General features: G+C 43.3%; 1 protein-coding gene across 1 annotated transcript in view; it reads right to left on the bottom strand.

Moving 5' to 3' along the window:
* WASHC2A (WASH complex subunit 2A) overlaps positions 1 to 17,300 on the bottom strand; it is a 43,007-nt gene that overhangs the window by 16,958 nt on the left and 8,749 nt on the right. Inside the window, 5 exon segments of the mRNA XM_055353240.2 lie at positions 2,216 to 2,318; positions 5,962 to 6,125; positions 9,956 to 10,087; positions 12,291 to 12,392; positions 16,429 to 16,515. Coding sequence (XP_055209215.2) covers positions 2,216 to 2,318; positions 5,962 to 6,125; positions 9,956 to 10,087; positions 12,291 to 12,392; positions 16,429 to 16,515 — 588 coding nt within the window.

Here is a 17,300-nt window from a genome sequence, read left to right as displayed (position 1 = left end):
ACCAGTTTTAATCTTCTTGAAGACAAGCTCATCCTTGTCATGAAGTTTACTTCCTGTTTTTTTCTTTCTTTCTTTCTTTTTTTTTTTTTTGAGATGGAGTCTCACTCTGTTGCCCAGGCTGGAGTGCACTGGCACAACCTCAGCTCACTGCAAAATCCATCTCTCAGGTTCAAGCGATTCTCCTGCCCCAGCCTCCCTAGTAGCTGGGATCACAGGCGTGCACCACCATGCCTGGCTAATTTTTGTATTTTTAATAGAGATGGGGTTCCACCATGTTGGCCAGGCTGGTCCCAAACTCCTGACCTCAGGTGATCCACCCACCTCAGCCTCCCAAAGTGTTGGGATTACAGGCGTGAGCCACCGCGCCTGGTCAAATTTACTTTCTTGATAGGTGTCAGAAAATAAGGAAAGTCTGAAGAAAAAAAAATTGTCTAAAATGGCTGCATCTTGGCCATATGGGTAATAGAAACCGGGCCCATGAATGAAAGCTGAACCTCACCTGCAAGGCCAGAGTCTGTCAAATATCACACTGACAGGTACCGATTACAACCTGCCTATTGGATGAAGCACAAAGGCAGCACAAAATCAACCATCCCTCTCCTGACCCTGCAACTGCGACCCCTATGTACTCATTAGGGTAAAAGGCTAATGAGGAAAATACATTAACCACATATTTACTTTATCTTATATTCAATGTCACTGAGCACCAATCTGAATTGTTAAGAAAGTCACCTTTGCTTCACTGCCCCCTTTTCCCATTTTCTATATAACAGAAATGTATAAATGCTGTGTCTCGTGTGGCCCACTCTGGGACGCATTCTCAGTTTGTGTGGAGTCTCTTTACTGGGCTAGTAGTTCTCAAGCTTGGCTCAAAACAAAACTCACATTACATTTCTTTAAGTTCTCCTGCCTGTGGTTTAACCTTTTGGTCAACATAGGCTTACAACCAAGTCACAATTAACTTACACTGAAATATCTGTAAACAAGAAATATCTTTTATTTACTATTGTCTAAAGATGATTATATTTCACAAATAATCAAAAATGTGTAGGCTATTCAGCTACTTAAGTTGTGTGTCTTGACCTTTTGTTTTATTTAACAATCATAATTACCATAGGTTGAAAGAAGTTTTACAGCTCCAGAGGCTCCAAAATTCATTAATTTATTGCTCAGTTATCCTCCAGAGTAGTTTATTTATAATTTACAAAGAAAAACCAATCAGACCTCCTGACTCCTTTAATCGTACAACCACTGGATGTCCTCAAAGGGGGGAGATGTAAGTACAGAGCACCCAAGGAAAGGCTCAGGAGCCCCATAGAAGCAGCAGCAGGGAGCCTGGGGCCCAGGGTGGGCAGCATGCTGGCCCAGGGCTGAGAGCTTCTGGTATAAGCTGAGCAACTCCATTTAACAGGAAGGGTCTTCTTCCATATCTCCTAGATATTTTTTGTTTGGAGTTTATTTCTAATTCCACAGTAATGCACAAATGCCTTCTTTAAAAAGGCTTTAAAAAGGCATTGAGAGTATGAAGTTCCCCATTCCATACCTTTCCCTGGACATAATCACTGGTAACAATGTGCTATCGATGATTTCAGACCGGTTTCCAGGCATTCATGTGTATTTCTTGTTTTGGAAAGTTTAAATTACACCATGTTTACGTGTTTACGCATTTTTTTTTTTTTTTTTGGCCTGCAGTATGTTTTTCATCCCAATAAGCTCCACCCTGGGTTTTTTCACCAATGTATAGTATTCCACAGTCTAACTGTACTAGGACCTGTGTGACCATTTCTCCACTGATGGAGTATAACGGCCTCAAGGTTCATGCATTTTGTAGCACATGTGAGAATTTCCTTCCTTTTTACTGATTGGCTAATATAAACCAGGACCAGTGTTAGTACTCGACACACACTCATAAAAGGAATGATTTTGCCTTAACTGGCCTAGTCTAATGTTAGCAGAATTCCATGCCAATGGGGCCCAAGCCTCTTCTGAGACCCAGTTCCTTGTTCCTACACCTGACACTGAATGATGGCTTTGCACGTGTGCTTCTTCTGTAGAATACTATTAATCAGAAGATCTCTTTCTGAAACCAGGCAAATAAGGTCTTCCATAAGACTCAGCCTCCAAGGTTAGGTATGAAGAGCTGATTCGGGGAAGTACCACTACTGATGCAGCATAAACTCAAGGACATTTCCTGGGACTAAGAGATGAAGAATACCGTTGTTGCAGGAGGAACAGATGTGGGAGGAGAGCCAAACAGACAGCCTCCGCTATCAACATCGTCTTCAAAGAGGAGTGACACTCTCTGGGTCTTCTTTTGGCTACACAAACAAACAAAAGGTCAAATTAAGGAAAAGTGTGATGAAAAAAACAAAAACCATAACAACAATATTTCTTCTAGACTGCACCTACAGGAATCCACCTACCACCCAAACACCCAAGCCATTAGTTGACCTTACACAGTTGAAAGCAAACAGGAAAGACCTTTGAAATAGATGAAATCTGACTCCAACAAATCACCAGCCTCTGTCCCTCCTGCCTCAGGTTGCCCCTTTCCTGTTACTATCCAGTGCAGGTTCATCAGCTGTTACCGCTGCAAGGCACACGATGCCTGAGCCTTCCCAAGCAGAACATTCTCTCCCACTTCCTATAGCACAAAAAGAATCAAAGCGGACATGCCTATTTCCAGAATTGTCATGAAGACGGTTGCCAAGAGAGATCACAGGGCCAGGATCAGCACTGGGAAATGACCCTGTGCCTGGCTTCTATTTCTTTTTTTTAGTAGCGTTATCGAGACATAATTTACATTCCATAAAATTCACCTTGTATTTACTTTATTTTTAATATTTATTTGACTTTTTAAGACAGGGTCTCACTCTACTGCCCAGGCTGGAGAGCAATGGCACAATCATATCCCACTACAGCCTCAAATTCCTGAACTCAAGTGATCTCCTGCCTTAGCCTCTCAAGTAGCTACAACTACAAGCACACATCACCATGCCTGGCTAATTTTTTTACTTTTTTGGAGAGGTGAGGTCGCTCTATGTTGCTCAGGCTGGTCTCAAACACCTGGCCTCAAGAGATCCTTCCACTTGGCCTCCCAATCAGGATTACAGGCATGAGCCGTTGCACCTGGCCAGATTCGCTCTTTTAAAGTGCGTATTTCAATGGTTTTCTTAATCCAGATTCACTCTTTTAAAGTACATACTTCAATGTTCTCTTTAATATATTCATTGAGTTGTGCAATATCACTACAACCTAAGTGCACAACATTATCATGACACCAAAAAGAACCGCCATGCCTATGAGCCATCACTCTCCATTCCCCCTGCCCCACAGGCCCTGGCAACCACTAATCTACTTTCTGTCTCTATGGTTTATCTATACATTTCATATAAATGGAACAATACAATATGTGGTTTTCTGTGACCAGCTTCTTTCAAGTAACATAAAATTTTCTAGGTTCATTCATGTTCTAGGATGCATCACTACTTTATTCTTTTTTATTGCTGAAGAACAGTCCATCGTATGGTTATACATTTTGTTTATCCAGTCATCAGTTGATGGACATTTGGGTTGTTTACACTTTCGGCTGTTATGACTAAGGCTGCAATAAACACTCATGTACAAGTTTTTATATGAACAACTAATTTCATTTCTCTTATGTATATACATAGGAATGAAACTATTATGTCATATGGTGACTCTATGTTTAACATTTTGAGGAAATGCCAAACTACTTTCCAAAGTGACTACACCATTTTACGTTCCCACCAGCAGTGTATGAGGGTTCCAATTCCTCCACATCCTCACCTCAACTTCTTCTTGTGTGTGTAAAGCTTCTTTTGAGATCTGATGAAGGTATGAATTAGTTTCCATACACAAAACTTGACAGACAACTTCGGGAACAATAGGAGGTAGGATGTATCTGGAGCAGAGAAAGCATTCCTGAAAGCCAGGTATGGTGTGTGGCTGGAACCAGGACCCACAAACAAGATGGGGTTCAGACTGCCAGATTTATGACCTTGTGTGGGGTGGGGGTAGTGGACACTCATGGGAATAAGCTAACCTGGATACAGTGCAGAAAATGCTCAGCTGAGGGTGTTGGGGTATGAAGGTGGAGCCATGTCCGCCCTCGACTCCCTATTTCTTCTCTTTCTCGTCTGTTTAAAGTTAGGAAAGGCCTTTTCTTTCTTTCTTTTTTTTTTTTGAGATGGAGTCTCTCTCTGTTGCCCAGGCTGGAGTGCAGTGGTGAGATCTTGGCTCACTGTAACCTCCGCCTCCCGGGTTCAAGCGATTCTCCTGCCTCAGCCTCCCGAGTAGCTGGGATTACAGGTGCATGACACCACACCCAGCTCATTTTTGTATTTTTAGTAGAGATGGGGTTTCACCATGTTGGTCAGGCTGTTCTTCAACTCCTGACCTCGTGATCTGCCTGCCTCGGCCTCCCCAAGTGCTGGGATTACAGGCGTGAGCCACTGCGCCCAGCTGGGAAGGCTTCTTAAGAAACAAGACTTACACTTAGTTTTGAAAGAAGGTGGCCAGGCAACATAGGAAGAAGAATGTCCCAGGAGAGAGCAACAAAAATAAAGGAATGTACTATTTCCCTGCACTCACGATGCTAACTGGTAATACCTGAGGGCTCAGAATGTGCCAGCTACTGTGCTCAGCATTTCACATTTAGATTCCATCTCATCATCCCAACAAACCGATGAGAGAAATGCTGTTTTTATTTTTGTTTAACAAATGAGGAAATTGAGGCACAGGGAAGTTAGTTAACTTGCCCAAGGTTATTCAGACAGGAACTGGCAGAATCAGAATTTAATATCAAGTTTCCAGAGCCTATATTCTAAATCAGAGACCAAAGATGCATCCGAGTGTCAAGTTACAGAGGCCTAATGCAGAAATGGTGATGCTTGACAAGATTCGAGTATTTGGAGACAGAAACCTGAGGTACTTCTGAATCTATCAAATGATGCTTAACCCACCAAAGCATAGGATTTACATGTCCAATCAGTTACTTCTTTCTGCTAATAACATTCAGGTGAATTTCAAAGTAATCGTGTCAGGCTTTCAAAAGGAAAAAAAGTATTTGCAGGGAAGTAATTCTGAACCCATAAGCTAATCTGGCAGCATGTTATACCAACCACAGCCCATGCTCACTCTGAATATCCTAGCAGCTTCAGTTCCAGCATTAATGGGGAGAGGCACCTAGGTCGGCTATGGGTTATCAGCCCCTGGAGTGATACTGCACAGCTCTACAGGGAACTTCCTCCTAACAGGATGTGTTAAATGCTGAGCAGATTTCTATTCAAATAACAAAACTTTTTTTTTTTTTTTATGAGATGGAGTCTTGCTCCGTCGCCCAGGCTGGAGTGCAGTGGTGCCATCTCAGCTCACTGCAACCTCCACCTCCCGAGTTCAAGCCATTCTTCTGCCTCAGCCTCCCAAGTAGCTGGGACTACAGGCACGTGCCACCACACCCGGCTAATTTTTATATTTTTTTAGTAGAGACAGGGTTTCACCATATTGGCCAGGCTGGTCTTGAACTCCTGACATCGTGATCCGCCCACCTCGGCCTCCCAAAGTGCTGGGATTACAGGCATGAGCCAACGTGCCTGGCCTAAAATAACTTTTAAGTAATCCTGACCAAACCTGACGTACTTTAGAGTAGCCCAGAGAAAAATCACAAACAAAAGATACTCAAATCCCTGACAAAGAAAGAAAAAGAATATGGTTAAAAAATAATGATTGGGGAAGAAATCAGATAAGGATCCACAAAGACAAACATTTCTGGGTACTGAGGGAAAAGATGGTGCCATTGAAAAGCAAAGACATTCTCACTGGCACAATCACTATGTGATCCATGATTAGCAATCACCCGATGAACTAGCTTGTGCATCAGATTCCTTTTCTTGTTACCATGGACACGGAGTGAGGGACTCCTTCCAATGACTATCTCACCTGTCCTTGGCAATGGCAAAAAGATCATCTTCTTCGTCTTCCTCAAAGAGACTGGTCTTTTTCACAGCCTTGGCCTCCTGGCTCTGAAGGGTCCCAGAATCCCTGGGTTCTCCTTTAGACCTGCTGTCAGATGCTGAGTGGGTCTGTGAAGCATTCCACTGGTCCTTAAAACATAAAATATATATTAAAACTCCAGTGTGGGCCAGGGAAGCCAAAAGACTGGACGCCCCTGTTCTAGAACCTTGGCTGTCTTTCTTCTGCATGTCTTTTTGCTCCAAGCTTTAGGTAATGTTTTTATTTTCCCTGAACCACTATAATACTCTAGTAGGAGCAACTACACTGATGTCTGGCTGTTGCTACAGGGGGAACAATATATATTAAAACTCCAGGCCAGGCGCAGTGGCTCATACCTATAATCCCAGCACTTTGGGAGGCCGAGGCGGGCGAATCACGAGATCAGCAGATCAAGACCATCCTTGCTAACATGGTGAAACCCCGTCTCTACTAAAAATACAAGAAAATTAGCTGGGCGTGGTGGCGGGAGCCTGTTGTCCCAGCTACTTGGGAGGCTGAGGCAGGAGAATGGAGTGAACCCAGGAGGCAGAGCTTGCAGTGAACAGAGATCGTGCCACTGCACTCCAGCCTGGGGGACAGAGCGAGACTCTGTCTCAAAAAAAGAAAAAAAAGTCCAATGGCAATTTAGATTATAAAACATGGGGAGTAAAATAAAACTTATATTTTTTAAACTAAGTTGTATTTAAACTAAGTATTAAACTTAGTGCATCAGTCTTGAAGAAAGCTCATGCCTAAGACTTTTCTTTGAACTCATATCTAGACAGCTGGGCTCTCTGACCTCACAGAGCTTCCCATGATTTCCTCCTCCAACACCTGCCACGATGTCTCTTCCCACTGTGGTTCTGCACTGTATTACGACAAGCGACTTGTCTATTTCAGGGAATCAACATTAATTACAGAGGCTATAAGAAGGAAGCCAAATGTAAAAATACCAAGAACTCAAGAACTTCCAACTCCAGAGAAGAATATTTTAATTTTAAAAATCCTAAAGCAGATTGAAAAAAAAAAGTGTAAAAACTCACGCAACACACATGTGAACAAGACACAATGAAAAACTGCTAGTAATCCTTTTACCATAAGTCTGAACGTGGCCTTTAGAAAGCATTTAAGGAAATTCTACTCGACTATGCTCACACCCCTTCAAATCAAAGAACTCCCAAGCATTTGCATAAGTGCTCTATCTCTGGAGTCTAGAGTCTTGCAAATCAAACTGGAGTCCACAAGCCAGCAACAGATTATGCAGAATTTCAGGCCCCACCCCTATTTTCTGAATCAGAACCTGCATTTCACAGGGTGCCCGGGTGATTTCCTAAACATGAAGGTTTGAGAAGTGCTCCTCAATGTTTAGCAGTGACTGAACGCTGAAATCCACTAGAGAGCATCACAAAACTCCAATGACGAGGCTGTACCCCAACCAGATTAATTCAGAATCTCTGGAGCTGGGATCCACTGTCGGCACTCATTAGGTCTTCTCTTTCTTTTTTTTTTTTTTTTTTTTCCTTTTTTGAGACAGAGTCTCGCTCTGTGGCCCAGGCTGGAGTGCAGTGGCGCGGTCTCGGCTCACTGCAACCTCTGTCTCCCGGGTTCAAGTGATTCTCTTGCCTCAGCCTCCTGAGTAGCTGGGATTACAGGCACACACCACCACACCCAGATAATTTTTGTATTTTTTAGTAGAGACAGAGTTTCGCCATGTTGGCCAGGCTGGTCTCAAACTCCTAATCTCAGGTGATCTGCCCACCTCCTTGGCCTCCCAGAGTGCTGGGATTACAGGCGTGAGCCACTGTGCCTGGCCTGTCAGCACTCTTTTAACTTCCCCATGGATCCCAATGAGCAGCCAAAGTTGACAGCCTTTGTTCTAGGACAAGCTTGTCCAACCTGTGGCCCATGGGCCACACACAGCCCAGTATGGCTTTGAATGCGGCCCACCACAAATCTGTAAACTTTCTTAAAACATTATGGGATGTATGCACAAACCTTTTTATTTTTTTAGTTCGTCAGCTATTGTTAGTATTAGTGCATTTTATGTGTGACCCAAGACAATTCTTCTTCTTCCAGTGTGGGCCAGGGAAGCCAAAAGACTGGACGCCCCTGTTCTAGAACCTTGGCTGTCTTTCTTCTGCATGTCTTTTTGCTCCACGCTTTAGGTAATGTTTTTATTTTCCCTGAACCACTATAATACTCTAGTAGGAGCAACTACACTGATGTCTGGCTGTTGCTACAGGGGGAACAATCACTGACAATGTTTAAAAGAAAAAAACTGGATAATCTATCATAAATTCATACATTTGAGTAGAAAACACAAATTATATATGCTTGGGAGTTCCTTGATGTGAAGGCATGAGCACAGCTGGGTGGGAATTCCTTAAACCCTTTCTAAAGGCCAGACTCAGACTTTTGTAGTAAAAGGATTACTAGCAGTTTTTCGCTGTGTCTTGTTCACATGGGTGTTGCATAAGCTTTTTTTTGAGACAGAGTTTCGCTCATTGCCCAGGCTGGAGTGCAATGGCGTGATCTCGGTTCATGACAACCTCCATCTCCTGGGTTCAAGTGATTCTCCTGCCTCAGCCTCCTGAGTAGTTGGGATTACAGGCATGCGCCACCACAACCTGCTAATTTTTTTGTATTTTTAATAGAGACAAGGTTTCTCCATGTTGGTTAGGCTGGTCTCAAACTCTCAACCTGAAGTGATCTGCCTGCCTCAGACTCTCAAAGTGCTGGGATTACAGACGTGAGCCACCACGCCCGGCTGCATAAGCTTTTAATACATTTTTTTATCTGCTTCAGAATTTTTAAATTGCTTTCAGTAAGAACATGAACATATCTATGACTTATATATCCACTTCACCCCCTCCTAACTTGCCTACAATGTTAAAAAAAAAAGAGGAATTATTATAACACAGGAGGATGTTTAATACTCAGGATTTTTTATATCATTATATTTAAAGTCTTTTTCTGCACAGCTAAATCTGATTCCCTGCTACTAAATCTGATCGAGTTGGCAACTAAACTAACTGATTTGGTAGTATCTATCCAGATCACAAACAGAAATATTGCTAAGACTCCCTCAAAAAGGAGTTTAACCTCAATAGGTAACTCCTCCTAACTATAGTTCTAAATTAATGAAACACAGTAGTCATTTAACAAGATACTAGTATATATGGCCATTGGGGTATATGGGACATGCTACCTCAAAATATGACACCTTGGCATTTGAGAAAACAGAAGCAGAAAGGTCTCTCTGACCTTTCCCTGGCCCTTCTCCTCTGAAGCAGGACAGAGAAGAATCCTCTAACCCTCTCTGGAGTAGGTCATAAGACCTTCATTCCAGTCCTCCCTATTCCCAGAGGAAAGGAGCCTCCTTATTTGTAAAGATGCAGAGAATGATCTGACCACACAGGCCTTGCTGAGCTCCCCCAGCTTATTCCCATCAGGTCACACCCCTTTCATCTAATCATGCTCCTCCAAAACTGTCCGCTTCTTCATCAGACAGCATCAAATTGACACAGGATTTCCTGTTTCTCTTGAGTTTTTCTTTCTCAAGGCTCCTGTGTCTGGTAAAGCTTATCTTACGTAAACTTGCACACTTTTCTCTGGTTAATCTGTCATTTGTTCTAAGGGACTCGACCATGAACCTAGCGATGGCTGAGAAATCATTTCCCCCCTAGCCGGCCTAACTCATTTGAAGGAGCATACACTATCGTGTGGGAGTCATACTTATTCCTAACCATTTTGAAGAGATTCATCTTTAAATTAATATATTACATTAAATGTCTTCCTTCAGAAAAGACAATCTTGTGAACATCGCCTTTGGTGACTGAACATCACGAGATATAAAACAGGTAGAAGAAGACTTGGGATGGCTTTAACTCTTAAATCCCATGAAATAATCCCCTCTTCTTTAGCAGAAACCTCAGCTCACCTCCTCATCACTGCTGAACAACAGGGCAGATGCTTTCTTTTTGGAGAGCTCGGAGGCTTTTGCTTTCTCTTCTCTCTGAGCTTGTAGAGACAATGTCTGCCTCTTAGCAGCTGTACCCCCAAAAAGATTATCCTAGAAAAGCGAATGGCAGAAAGGTAAGACAACTTTATAATCAGCAAACACAGGATGTCCTCCTATAGCAAACTGTTAGGAAGTAAGTCTCCAGTCAGGTATACAAATAACCACTCTGGCGGCGAAAAACCGCAAAATGCTAGTAAATCCCAAACTACAGCCTTTTCTCACTGCACCCATAGAAGGGAAAGAGGTTACCATAGAACTCGAAGGCAGAACAGCTGCCAATAAGCAGGAGAACAACATGCGAATGAGATCATGAAGTACAAGGTGAAACTGAGCCCCATCCAGTCGCCCTGTGGGCAAGTGCCTCTCTGCTCATTTCAGGTGGTTATAGCCTGCAATGGGCACGGGAGCCCCCGCAGCAGCCAGAAACTCACACTGTCGTCTCCATGAATGAGAAACCAGAACAATGGCTCAAAGGAGAGAACTGGGGGTCTGTCTCCACTCCTTTACAGGCCAGAAAGACATACACCTGGGATGGAGGGAAGGCATGACTTGCGTTTCTCATTAGTTTCAAAGAGATTATACAAAGTGGAGAAATAGTTTACTAAATAAAATTGCTGGTGTACTAAGTTTAATGGCATTTGTGAATTCTTCTGTGGTCAAGCACTCCCCAAAAGTTATATTTATTAAGGTGCTTTTATTCAGGTAAGGGGAACAAAAGCATCAGAGGGCCTGAGTCTGAGTTAGGATGGACAAACTCTTAACAGCAGGTGAACAGCCCTGGAATGTGAAGATGGATGAAGGGAGTGTCTTCCTGGATGAAGTCTCCTTTAAGGAGAGTGTGGTAATGTAGGACACGCCAGGAGAATAATGAGCTGGTGTCCATTGGGGATGCTAATGACAGAGCTCACAGTCACTATGCACTTATTATGTGCCGGCACTCTGCAAGAGCTTCACACTAGTAGTTACAGCTGCCACAATGACCCTACTCACTGTTAAGCCACATGAGCTTAAGGAAGGTTAAATTACTTGCCCCAGGTCCCTGGTTTGCAAGTGGTGGAGCTGGAATATGAACCCAGGGGTCTGATGGTAAAGCCTTTGAGCTCACCACTGCCAAGTACTGCATGAGAGTTAAGGTTTGGGTTGTCTTCTCTCTTATTTCTCTTCCCCACTGTGCTCTCTCCAGCCAGGATGGGAAACAAAGGCAATGGTCAGGACATGGCTGCCTTCTCCTTTGTATCTCCACTTGATCCAAAACATTCTTGTAGGTCATTGGGTATATGTTGATCCATCCTCTAGACTAAAGTACAGCTCACCCTGAATGACACAGGTTTGAGCTTCTCAGGTTGACTTCTACACAAATGTTTTCTCAGTAATATGCTGAAAATTTTTTTGGCATTTGCAACAATTTGAAAAATCTTGCAGACAAACCACTTAGCCTTGAAATATCAAAAAAAAATAAGGAAATGCTAGATATGTCAGGAATACAAAAATATATAAATAGATACTACACTATTTATAGGTTAATCAACTATTTGTGTTACCCATGAGGCTTCTGGTTAACAGTAAGGTATCAGTAGATAAGTTTTTGGGAAGTAAGAAGTTATATATGGATTTTTCACTGCAATGTGGAAGCCAAAACAACCTCCTCACTGTTAAAGGGTCAATTGTATTTCTCAAAGGAAGATTTCTAAAAATGAAACCTGTAGATTTCACTCCATAAGAACTGTGTCAAGAGGCCAGGCACGGTGGCTCATACCTGTAATCCTAGCACCTAGGGAGGCTGAGGCAGGCAGATCAACTGAGATCAGGAATTTGAGACTAGCCTGGCCAACATGCTGAAACCCTGTCTCTACTAACAATACAAAAATTAGCCGGGAGTGGTGGTGCATACGTGTAGTCCCACCTACTTGGGAGGTTGAGGTAGAAGAATCTCTTGAACCCGGTTGCACTGAGCCGAGATTGCACCACTGCACTCCAGACTGGGTGACAGAGAAAGACTCCGTCTCAAAAAAAAAAAAAAAAAAAAAAAAAGAGCTACATGAAGAATCTAATGTCTTCTCCATTGCACAGCTAGGAAAATATAAGGAAGAAGTCACTTAAATAAAAACAGAAATATTTTTGTTATATAAACTTCAGGTAGCCTGACTGCTTCCCTACCACCTTTTGCTAGTATATGAGCCTCTGGGTAGAAAGTTACATCAACAACCGTTTTCTCCTAATCTAAATTATCTAGTGTTACAATAACAATGTTTACCTCTTCATCTTCATCATCAAACAGGGAAACCGACGTGGGGAGCTTGCCAGGCAGCAGAGACGCACCTTTTAACTTACTCGCACTTTGAGAAGAAAACAAATCCTGTTGGATTGAAATTAAAGTTGCTGGTTAACAGGAATATCAGTTTTTAAAATATCAGGTCAGTATAAAACACAAGTGACTCAGACATGACAGCTGCCATGTGTCTAGGCTTCTTTCCTGAGAGGGAAGGTGGCTCAGACAGAGTCCTTAAAGGGATAGGCCTCAGGTCTGTGCAGGGTGTGTGCAGTGGCACTAAGGAGGAGGAGAGCTACAGGATCTGGTGGCCTCGCAGAGCCCAGGGGCTTCTGTATTCCCACCTGAATGACAGAAGGCAGGAATAAGTTTTTGAATCAATTTCCTACACCACGCTAAAAAAATAAATAAATAAGAATGGCTTCCCATTACTGTCTAAAGAATCAGAAATTAGACAGGGTCAATAAAGAAATAGGAGCTAGATTCCCAAATTAAGGGAGCTACAACTATTTTATTTCATAACACCCTTCTTTCCTAAGATTATGACTTATTTCTTTTTCTTTTTTCTTTCTTTTTTTTTTTTTTTTGAGATGGAGTCTCGCTCTGTCACCCAGGCTGGAGTGCAATGGCACCATGTTGGCTCACTGCAAGCTCCGCCTCCCGGATTCACACCATTCTCCTGCCTCAGCTTCCCGAGTAGCTGGGACTACAGGCGCCCGCCACCACGCCCGGCTAATTTTTTTGTATTTTTAGTAGAGACTGGGTTTCCCCGTGTTAGCCAGGATGGTCTCAATCTCCTAACCTCGTGATCCGCCCGTCTCTGCCTCCCAAAGTGCTGGGATTAGAGACGTGAGCCACCGCACCCGGCCCACTTATTTCTTTTAAATAAATACAAATTAAATTTTTATTTGTAAATGTTTGGTAGTCTACTTAGTTTAACTACAGGTATATGATGTTGCAAACCAGGATAAGACCTGTTAGATTCTGAATAAACTTCCAGCCTGGCGCTGTGGCTCATACCTATAATCCCAGCATTTTGGGAGGCTGGGGCAGGTGGATCACCTGAGGTCAGGAGTTCGAGACCAGCCTGGGCAACATGACAAAACCCTGTCTCTACTAAAAATACAAAATTAGCCAGGCGTGGAGCTGGGTGCCTGTAATCCCAGCTACTCAGGAGGCTGAGGCAGGAGAATTGCTTGAACCCAGAAGGCAGAGGTTGCAGTGAGCCGAGATCCCACCATTGCACTGCAGCGTGGGCAAAAAGAGTGAAATTTTGTCTCAAAAAAGCAAAAAATATAAAAATAAAGAAATTTTCAAAACGTTATAAGACATCAGCTTATCCTGCAAAGAAAGACCTACAAATTGAGCTACATGAAGTAGAAACATAAAATGGGACATCTAATCCCTTGGGAAGAGAAACATTAATACACAAGAGCTGAACAATTAAATAGGACAAGAACATATTTTCTAAGACCTCTTCTGACAGTTTTTTTTTTTTTTTTTTAAATCATGGGGTTGATGTCTACTCCTCAAACATAGACCTAATGAGTTCACTAAGTGAGATCTCCTCCACACAGTGTTTTTTCCCTGTGCTCCCCGGAGTCCCATGGGTTTATTTAGATAGAAGAGGCCACGTGGGGGATTCCAGGCATCCCGTGCCCCTCCTGCATGTTACACAATGGCAAGAGAAAGGGTTCTGCTGTTCTAAGAAAATGAAAGTAAACCAAAGCAAAGAACAAAAACAAATGTCAACATCACAGTTTTGGACCCTTAACTAATACTTTTATTGGTACCGCAAAAAAAGACACTTCCATTACCTCAAATATGTTCCCCCAAAATGACTTCACAGGGCAAGCTTCAGCCCCACACTTGAGATATAGAGAAAGGAGTCAGGACGCATTCCTTCGGGTCCAAAGCTTTAACTCTAACTTAGACTGCCTTAGTTTTACTTCTCCTTGCCTCAGAATCTGAACAATATCCAATAAAAACATTCACTCTATGATGACACACATGGGGCAAAGCCTTTGGTAGGGTTTTCACACAAGTCTGAGAGTTCATTTACACTCCTACCATCAAGAAGGGGAGCCTATGGCCCCTCCCCATGAACCCGGATGGGCCATTGTGACCATCTTGACCAACAAATGAAGCAAAAGGACCACCATTGACTTCCAAGGCTGGAACACAGAAGGCAATATGGCCTCCACTGGGCTCTCTCTGAGGACTCTCCCCTACAGCCCTGAGCCAGCATGTAAGAGGACTGGCTTCCCTGACTACATGCTGGGAGCCACACAGGGCTAGTGAGAGATGTCCCAGGGACCCCAGTGCCCAGGTACCAGACATATGAGTGAGCTGACCCTCAGCCCAGCCACCTTCAGACACAAGAGACCCTCAGTGACAATGGCCTAGCTAAGCCCAGTCAACCTCTCGAAGTATGAGATAACAAAACTACTGGTGTTATAAACTACTAGGTTTTGGAGTTACTTGTTTCATAGCAACAAATAACCAGAACACCTCGTAAGTCACTGAAATTGCTCACATTTGGTTTTCTTGTCTAATCAACAATTACTGGATGGCTTACAACATGCCAGGCACTGATATTAAGGACAGGGTGCTGGGGATACAAACAGGGAATAAAAAGTCCTGTCTTTGTGGCACTTACTTTAGTGGGAAGTAGAGACAATGAATAAGTAAATATACATTGTCCCTGGCAACACGTGCTGTGGTAAACAGTGAAATAGGAAAGAGGACCAGGAGCACAGGGTGGTATGTGCTAGCAGGCTTCCTGCTGTGTGTATTTCATCAGGGAGGCCTCACAGAGAAATCGAAGAGTGAGGAAGCAAGCTGGATTCTGGGAACAGCATTCCTCAGAGTGGCAGGGGCCAGTGCAAAGACCCTGAGGTGCAGGTGTGGGTGACGCATGGGATCAATGAGCATAAGACGGTGGAGGCCCCATCATGCTGTTTCTCAGAGGTCAGGGTTGTGACTTGACTGGACTTTGGTTAATTGCCATGTTTTGTACACTCGCCTTCAATGAAATAATAGCCTCAAAGGTATTCTTTACGTCATGGGCAATCACTCTACTTCCAAAGGGTTCCATGTTCATCCTTGCTGTGAGTGCAAAGCCCAACCATGACAGCCTAACCTAGAGCCCACAGTTTCTTGAAATACATGTAAGTTTCTGCCATGTCCACATATTTTTCTGTAAAAGGGGCTTATTATTTCCCATTACATTTCTCATACAGGTCTCCGATCTCCTAAAAGGCCAACTTAAAATTAGATCTAAGACGACCTAGACCTGAGAGACTCAGGAAAAGCAGTGAAATTCTGAGAGGTGGTTCTAAGGTGCCTGGAGGGACCAAAGCAACCTGTGAACCAGGTTCCCACAGGCTGTTAGTGATCTTAGTCTCGACAAGACAGATGGCTATGCCAGAACCCATCTGCTACAGCATTAAGCCATGGTCCAGTTAGTGAGAATGTGAATAAAGGAAGTAGCATGGTGACCTCCACTCTGGTGAAAGCTCCTCATCACATCATGAGCCCATGAACAGTTTAAAATCTGAGCATCCTAAAAAGAGAGGATTTTCATCCCAGGAAACATAAATACAGTCCAACCCAAAAGTGAAAAGTATTATAAACATATTGCTTTCTAAAGCCCCTGTGCTCTCAAGAGATTATTTTTTATTCATTTATTTATTTATTATTTATTTTGAGACAAAGTCTCACTCTGTCGCCCAGGCTGGAGTGCAATGGTGATCTCGGTTCATTGCAACTTCTGCCTCCCGGGTTCAAGTGAATCTCCTATCTCAGCCTCCTGAGTAACTGGGATTACAGGCTCGCACCACTATGCCGGGCTAATTTTTGTCTTTTTAATAGAGACAGGGTTTCATCATGTTGGCCAGCCTGGTCTTGAACTCCTGACCTCAGGTGTCTGCCTGCCTTGGCCTCCCAAAGTGCTGGGATTACAGGCGTGAACCACCGCTCCTGGCCTCTAGAGATAATTTTTAAATAACTGGAGTACTTAACAAAAAGTCTTATAACTCTGCTGAGAAAAACCTGATTCAGAAATAGTTTCTATGTCATATCCATAGACTAATACCCACAACTAAGGAAAAGAATACCATACCTCAGAGTCCTCCTGATCCTAAAATAAGCCTTTTTGAGTGTTTGTTTCTGATGAGGGCTTGAGATTTTTGCTGGAAGGTAAGGTAACCTTTGTTGGGGGAAAAGAAAAGAAAAAGAAAAATTAAGCATTAACAGATAAGATACCCAGAAAAGAGGGTTTACTCAATCATCCATTTAGAAAATGCACGGAGTCTCTGCTGTGATAGGCAGCAAGCCGAGGGGGCTGTTAAGAGAACAGCAAGACAAACAGAGGACACATCTGGTGTATCAGGGAGCAGGACACACTGCCTGGGTCAATGGGTGCACAGATGGGACATATGCAATGAGAGACAGCATGGAAAGACAGGCTGCCTGACAGGCCTACCAGGTTCTGAATGCTGGGCCTTAGGGGGTCGGCAGGAGAAAGTCAGGGTTTCACAGCCAGGACATGACACGATGAGACAAACTGTAGAAAGAGGAGGGACCAGCTGTACAGGACAGCAGTGAAAGGTCAAGCAGTCAAAAGGGCTTAAAAACTGCTGGGGACACACACACTGGCCAAATGCATGTCAATCTGAGCATCAAAAACTATGATGGTCTGGCCAACATGGTCAAACCCAGTCTCTACAAAAAAATACAAAAATTAGCCAGGCATGGTGGCGCGCACATATAGTCCCAGCTACTTGGTAGGCTGAGGCTGGAGAATCGCTTGAGCCCAGGGGGTTGAGGCTGCAGTGAGCTGTGATTGCATCACTATACTCCAGCCTGGGCAATAGAGCAAGACCTTGTCTCAGAAAAAAAGGAGGAAGAGGAATGATGGTAATGGATTATCATCTACACTGAAGAATGAATTCATGATCCCAAAGCAACACTAAAAATTAGGGAAGCAGAGGA

This window comes from Gorilla gorilla, chromosome 8 (assembly GCF_029281585.2).
Source record: "Gorilla gorilla gorilla isolate KB3781 chromosome 8, NHGRI_mGorGor1-v2.1_pri, whole genome shotgun sequence".
NCBI classification, from domain to species: Eukaryota; Metazoa; Chordata; class Mammalia; order Primates; family Hominidae; genus Gorilla; species Gorilla gorilla.
This window is presented reverse-complemented; position numbering and strand designations above follow the sequence as displayed.